At 39.2% G+C, this 7,091-nt stretch overlaps 1 protein-coding gene across 1 annotated transcript; it reads left to right on the forward strand.

Moving 5' to 3' along the window:
* Positions 1–252: 252 nt before the first annotated feature.
* On the forward strand, positions 253–6,703 carry LOC137372397 (gamma-crystallin S-like). The gene is made up of 3 exons (XM_068036285.1): positions 253–261; positions 4,873–5,115; positions 6,431–6,703. The coding sequence occupies exons 1-3, from the start codon at positions 253–255 to the stop codon at positions 6,701–6,703; spliced, it is 525 nt and encodes a 174-aa protein (XP_067892386.1).
* The last annotated feature ends 388 nt before the right edge of the window (positions 6,704–7,091 follow it).

Here is a 7,091-nt window from a genome sequence, read left to right on the forward strand (position 1 = left end):
CTGACTCAGCAGAACTGGTAAATTTATCCACAACAATAGTCCAATGGACATAACAAACAGTTAAGAGGAATTCACGCTCTAGTTATTTTATTATCCCATCAGTATTTCTAGAAAACTTTCTGGATTTGAAATGACTGACTCGATATTTTGATTTAATTTCCATGACAAAAGGGCTGTATCCTGTAAATCCGGCAGCGTATAAAAGGAGTGTCCATGTTTCTCATATAGCACATATAACACGGGACTCCAAAGATGGGAAAAGTAAGTATGACTGAAATATATCCTGGTCGATTTCACTTTTTTTGTTTAGGTTGTATAACAAGAAATTGCACAATGCTTCGATAAGTTGTCTTTTTGATGTTTCAATGGTATCTGTGGTATTTGACAAACTATGTACAGTTTTGTCAGTCCTTAGCTGCGCCATAATCACATAACAAAGCTGACAGCTTGCTAGTTTCTTGTTCCAAAACAATATGCAGCTTGTTGGCACTAAAAGCAGTGTTTGAAAAAACGCTGACAGGCTTGTTCAAATTTTCCCTTTTGTAAGGAATAGAACATACAATGGCTAACTAACGTTTATCAATGGGATTCGAGTATGAGTGGAAACAGGAGGTTCCTATAAAGCCCCATTGGTAAACACGTTATCTAGAAAATGACAGTTCAGGTTTCATCCCTGAATTCGCTGACAGCTGGGATAGTGGTTCGATGGAATGCCCCTCAAGGTCAGATTAGCCTGCTGACCTTCACATGAAGAATGGTAAGTACTATTAGCATCCTGTGCTTTGATCTCAGGATTCAATGTCCCAAATACTGCGTAAGGATTGGGTTTGGTAGGTATGATTACAGTATTATTCGTACATCTGTCTCTCACTGTCTCACTCTTAATGATTTATAAGTTTATTGTTTAATTGCCAGGCGGCAGTGCAGTATGCCCTATAATATCAGGCCAGGGCAATCTCACAAGTATCTAAACCAGTTACTCCAAAAATGCCTTTTTTATTTCTAAAACCTGAGATGTATATGGGTAGTTCTTTCTCTCACTTACCGGCGGGAATCAGATTTACAAACTTTGAAATCTCCAACTTGCTCCCATTCACACCCATGCAGCCACATAAGATTGAGCGCCTGCACAGGAAAAGCAAAAATAAAGTTGAAATTTGTAGAAATACAGGCTATGTATTGTTACGACTGATTGCTCAAGTAAAAGCTCCCAATCAAAATATACAATTCTGATTGTGTTGGGAGAAATGCACTGTTGATTCAGTCCGGTCCCTCCACAGATCGCCTAACATATCATTTTAAACTTTCCAAATTAAATTCAGACCCAGCCAAATTGTACCATTAACCCCCAAATGAGGTTAACCAAACCAGGTGTCTTCAGATCAACAAATTAACTGTTTAATGAGAAAAACTAATTTCTTAAACATTACTAAGATATAAACAACATTTAAAATAGAAAAAAATAGTGTCCTTGCATATTTATGCTCCTGCCGAAGTGAAATCTTCCAATGTGGACCAGTCCAAGGTTGCTTGAAGTCCTCACAGCCATCTGATGGGGGAAAAAAGGTTCTTCAACGGTAGAACAGTCCGTAGTCTAATTCAGCAGTTGAATTGATGCTCTTCTTTTCCAGCGATGAATTTCAACAATTACAGTTCAGTAAAAGAATTGGTTATTTTCTTTTAAGAAATTAATCTGGCTTGACGCCAGAATTCTGAGAGTATAATAAATAGGGTTAAATAAACTGAGAGCTCTCATTTCCTTCAGTATATGCTAGTCCAGCTGTTGTCTGTGTCTGTCAATAACCAGTTTTTCAGCTAGTTTCAAAAGTCAATCGGCAACAATGTATCTTGTGTATCAAAAACAAGAAATGCTGGAAATGCTCAGCAGGTCTAGCAGCATCTGTGGTGAGAGAAGCAGAATTAACGTTTCAGGTCAGTGACCCTTCTTCAGACCTGCTGAGTATTTCCAGCATTTCTTGTTTTTATTTCAGATTTCCAGCATCTGCAGTATTTAGCTTTTATTTTAATGTATCTTCTGTCTTTGGTCCTAAGTGTATGTATCCTATGACAATGAAAATGCACTCTTTGACTCAGTCTCGAAATGGCTGTATCCCGGGGCAACAAGAATGCATTCTTTGATTCAGTCTCTGGAGCTTGTTGCCTAAAGCAGCACTGCTCCTTTTCCAGCCTTAAAGACACTCTGCATTCTTCCCAGAAAAGAAAACAAAAACTACAGGATCATAACAGTATATATTTCCTTTGTTGAACATTTTGCTGAATCATGATATGTATTTGACGAATATTGTTTACAGATAGAATTTTGTCTTTCGAATGACACATCTGCCCTTTCAATTGGATGTAAAAGATCCCATGACACTATTTCAGGGAAGTTCTGCCCGATATCCTGGCCAATATTTATCTCTCAACCATAGTAACTAAAACAGGCAATCTAGTCATTAACACATTGCTGTTTGTGGGAGCTTGCTGCGCGTAACTTGTCTGCTGTGTTTCCTATATCATAACAATGACTACACTGCAAGAGTACTTAATTTGGCTGTAAAGTGCTTTTGGGTAGCCTGAGGTTGTGAAAGACGATATATACATGCAAGTCTTCCTTGTTCTAAAAGAAAAAAAGTGACCTACACACAGACACAAATATTTGAAAATCATTGGACAAGTTGATAAAGATGGGAGAGGAGGGGAGGGAGCGAGCGGGCCGGGGAGGGGAGGGAGCGAGTGGGCCGGGGAGGGGAGCCAGCAGCCGTGAGTGTGGCAAGCGGCCAGTGAGCGAGTGGTCGGGTGGGGGGGGGGGGGGCGCGGTGAGCAGGCCGGGTGCTGTGAGCGAGCAGGCGGGGGTCGGGAGCGGACAGTCGGGGTAAGGAGCAGAGCCCACCTGCCACCAGCAAGGTCTTCGGCTGCGCTCTCCCCGCTCCCCAGACCCCCTCTCCCCCCATCCCTGCTCTCTCTGGCCTGGATCCTCCCACCATCTGCCCACATTACGCGATGACCTATCTGCACATGTGCCAACCCCATCTGCCCGCATTACGATGACGTCATCTGCACATACGCCAACCAGTCCTGGCACTGTGGAATGCAGCGCATTCGCAGAGGGCAGGAAACTGTGGGCTGTGTTGTCAGTAATCATTTTGTTTCGGAAATGGTAAAAGAGGGTTGTGTGAATCATGTTGTGTATGTGGAATTACAAAAGGCCTTTGACAAATTACCACGACAGACTTGTTAGAAAATTGAAGCCCATGGGATTAATGGGGCAGCGCCTGAATGGATACAAATTTGCCTGAGGGAAAGGAAGAAGATTGCAGCAGTGAATGAATGTTTTTATGACGGCAAGAAAGTGTGCAGGGATCTGTGTTGGAGCACTGCACTTTCATTTTGTGGACTTGGGTATAGACATAATTTAAAAGTTTGCAGATGGCAGCTAACTCAGAAATGTAGTAAATTGTGAGTATAGTAACAGACTTCAGAAAGACATAGACAGACTGGTGAAATGGGCAGGCACATGGCAGTTGCAGTTTAATGCAGAGAAGTGATTCATTTTGGCAGGAAGAATGAGGTGGAGGCAATATAAAGTAAATGGTACAATTTTCAAGGGGATGCAGAAATGAGAGACCTGGGGATGTGCGTCCACAAGTCTTTTGAAGTGACAGGACAAGTTGAGAAAGCTGTTAAAAAGAAATACGGGACCCATGGCGTTATAAGTAGGGGCAGAGAATACAAAAGCTAGGAAGTTATGTGAAACCTTCCTGAAACACTAGTTTGGCCCCAACTTGAGTATTGTGACCAATTTTGGGCACCACACTTTAGGAAGAATGCCTTAGAGATGGTGCAGAGGAAATTTACTAGAATTGTACCAGGAATGAGGGACTTCAGTTATGTTGTTCTCCTTAAAGCAAAGAAGGTTAAGGGGAAATTTGATAGAAGTGCTCCAAAGTTTTGAAGGGTTATGAAAGAGTAAATAAGGAGAAACTGTTTCTAGTGACAGAAAAGTCAGTAACCAGAAGATGTAGATTTAAGATAATTGGCAAAAGAGCGAGAGGCAACATGAGGAAAAATATTTTTACACTGCAAGTTGTTATGATCTGAAATGCACCCCCTGAAAGGGTGGTGGAAGCAGATTTAACAATAACTTTCAAATGGGAATTGGCTGAGTACCTGAAAAGGAAAAAAAAAAATCGGGCTATGATGAAAGAGCAGGGAGGGGGTACTAATCACAGGTATCATTCTATGATTCGGAATGCTGTGCCTGAAAGGGTGACGGAAGCCTATTCAATAGTAACTTTCAAAAGGGAATTGGATCAATATTTAAAAAGGAAAAATTTGTAGGGCTACAGAGGGTGGGACTAATTAAATAGCTCTTTTAAAGAGCCAGTACAGGCAGGATGGACTGAATGGCCTCCTTCTGTGCTGTATGATTCTATAATCTAACATCCTTGTTGATCTTTCAGTGCTACAACTGCAGTGATATATGAAGCACTTTTGTAGCATTGTCTCAGGTAAAGCAATCAATTTTTAATATACAGCTCAGAATAAAAATTAATAAAGCAAATCTCAAATTCTAAGATTGTAAACAATCTTAGGCCAGCAATTAAATTGAATTTAACAAACTTATTCAGAAACATGAAGACTTTGGCTGCCAAACACCTACATATTTTTATATTTATAAAATTATATGTTGGTAGAAATTATAAAAGGCTAACCAATATTATTTTTTGAGTAACTGTTGCTAAACATGGAAATGAAAGAAAAAGGTATATTTGTTTAATATAATATTAAATACAAATATTAATATTTGTTATCTTAAATTTCCAAAATATATCAAATAACACAAATTTTCCCCTTAATATTCAACTGTAGATCACTTTCTTTGAAGAGAAGAATTTTCTGGGCCGTCACTTTGAATGTGACAGCGATTGCTCAGATTTTCACACCTCCCTATCCCGTTGTAACTCGATCAAAGTTGCGAATGGGGCTTGGGCAGTATACGAACAACCAAACTTTACAGGATACTTGTATGTTCTAACCAAGAATGAATATCCTGATTATAAGAGCTGGATGGGATTCAATGATCGTATTGCTTCATGTCACGAGATCCAACAAGTAAGTTTTTTTTGTATGCAACTTCTAAACATTTGAATTTATGTTTATGGCAGCAGGCTGGTTAAAATTTGTCATAAATGCAAACATTCTAATGACTGTGCTTTAGCTGGTTTAAAAAATGAATGACACTTACAAATATATAATTAAACTGAGTATTACAGTACTGTGATGGCAGTGATATTTGCCTCTTCTCTTATAACACAATTTTAGGATTAACTATTAGTAACACCCAACAGTTTTTAATATTTGTATACATAGATTGCACATATTTACTTGCAAATAGACAAAATACTATTTTAGAAATTTGAATGAACACTACTTATAGTTATATAAAAGCAAAATACTGCGGATGCTGGAAATCTGAAACAAAAACAAGAAATGCTGGATTCACTCAGCAGGTCTGGCAGCATCTGTGGAAAGAGAAGCAGAGTTAACGTTTCGGGTCAGTGACCCTTCTTCGGAATTCAGCAGAGTTAACATTTCGGGTCAGTGACCCTTCTTCGGAACTACTTATAGTTAAATGGTGCAATAGCATATAATCCAATGTAAAATGTTTCCAGATTTAATCAACTATTACGTTGTGTTATGGGTTTGAGAGCTGATCAAAGTACAAGGAAAATTGGTTTGGTTTAATCCAGTTTGGAGTCCCCTATTTTTGCATAAAACATTATAATTAGTAGACAAGCAAAGCACTGTTGGTGCTGGAAATCTGAAATTAAAACAGAAATGCTGGAAATACTCAGCAGGGCTGGCAGCATCTGTGGAAAGAGAAACAGAGTTAATGTTTCAGGTCAGTGACCTTTCATCAGAACCCAGATAGTAGATAATGGTTTTGGAAATGCAGGCTTGCTATCCCAAAAGTATTGCTGGTCCAGGTGGTGAATTGATAGACAACATGGACCAGCAAGGATCAAGGCACAATCCCAATCTGTATTAAGATCACTGATCTGATTTAGCCAGGGCAACATTAGTGGTACTCCTGTTCTCTTCAGTGCTCCTGGATGAGTAAGGATGAAGTCGACAACATTTCTGCCCCTGATTGCTATACAATAATCCCTGCTAGAAATGTGTGGATGCTGGATGAGGACAAGATTAGTTGGTACTATAATGCCCTCTATGTTTAAACAGCCAGTTGATAATCTAGATTTACAAAATAATGGCACTTGGACAAGCACCGAAGGGCTATAATCTGGCAAGGAATCATTGCCTTGGAGAGAAGGGAAGCAAATTAGCAGAACAAGAACAAAAACAAGGAATTTCGGGCTTTTATGAGTCAATTAATGCCATTGTCTTCATGGCACTTTGTGTTTTACAGATAAGCACAGGCAAGTACAAGATCAGAATCTGCAATAAGGGTGATTATGAAAGTCAAACAATAGAGTATACAGACGACTGCCCATCTGTCTTGGAACAATTCCACATTCAAGATATCGACTCCTGCAGTGTCCTGGATGGTGCATGGGTTTTCTATGAACTTCCGAATTATCGTGGAAGGCAGTACCTCCTCGAGAAAGGTGTATACCAGAAAGCTGCAGACTGGGGAGCAACCACCTCAACAGTGCAGTCCTTCCATCGCATCATTGTGTAATTAAGCAAGCATTGTATTTTTTGCAGGTTTCAATTTACTGATTTAATTCTAAAGAACATTTAAATAGCATTAATAAATTACATTACTATGGCTACCTTACAGGAAAATTTGCTGAACATAGATGGGTCGAGTTTCGCTTTGCGCTTGTAATTGCACTGGTTCGGTTACACTTCAAATTTCTGATTTCATTCATTCATATAACCGCAAACGTAAAATCTGCGACGAACCAGCGTAATATGTTTCATTTTTCCCATTAGAAAGTATTCCTTGATGTATTTAAGAGTGATATCCTGGTGTAGTTTTATACAAAATGGGTTTATCACAAAAAATAAGCAATTTTGATAAGGGTGTCCAATCCTCCATCTGAGTAACCTGATTTAAAAATCAT

Source organism: Heterodontus francisci, chromosome 7, assembly GCF_036365525.1.
Source record: "Heterodontus francisci isolate sHetFra1 chromosome 7, sHetFra1.hap1, whole genome shotgun sequence".
In the NCBI taxonomy this organism is placed as follows: Eukaryota; Metazoa; Chordata; class Chondrichthyes; order Heterodontiformes; family Heterodontidae; genus Heterodontus; species Heterodontus francisci.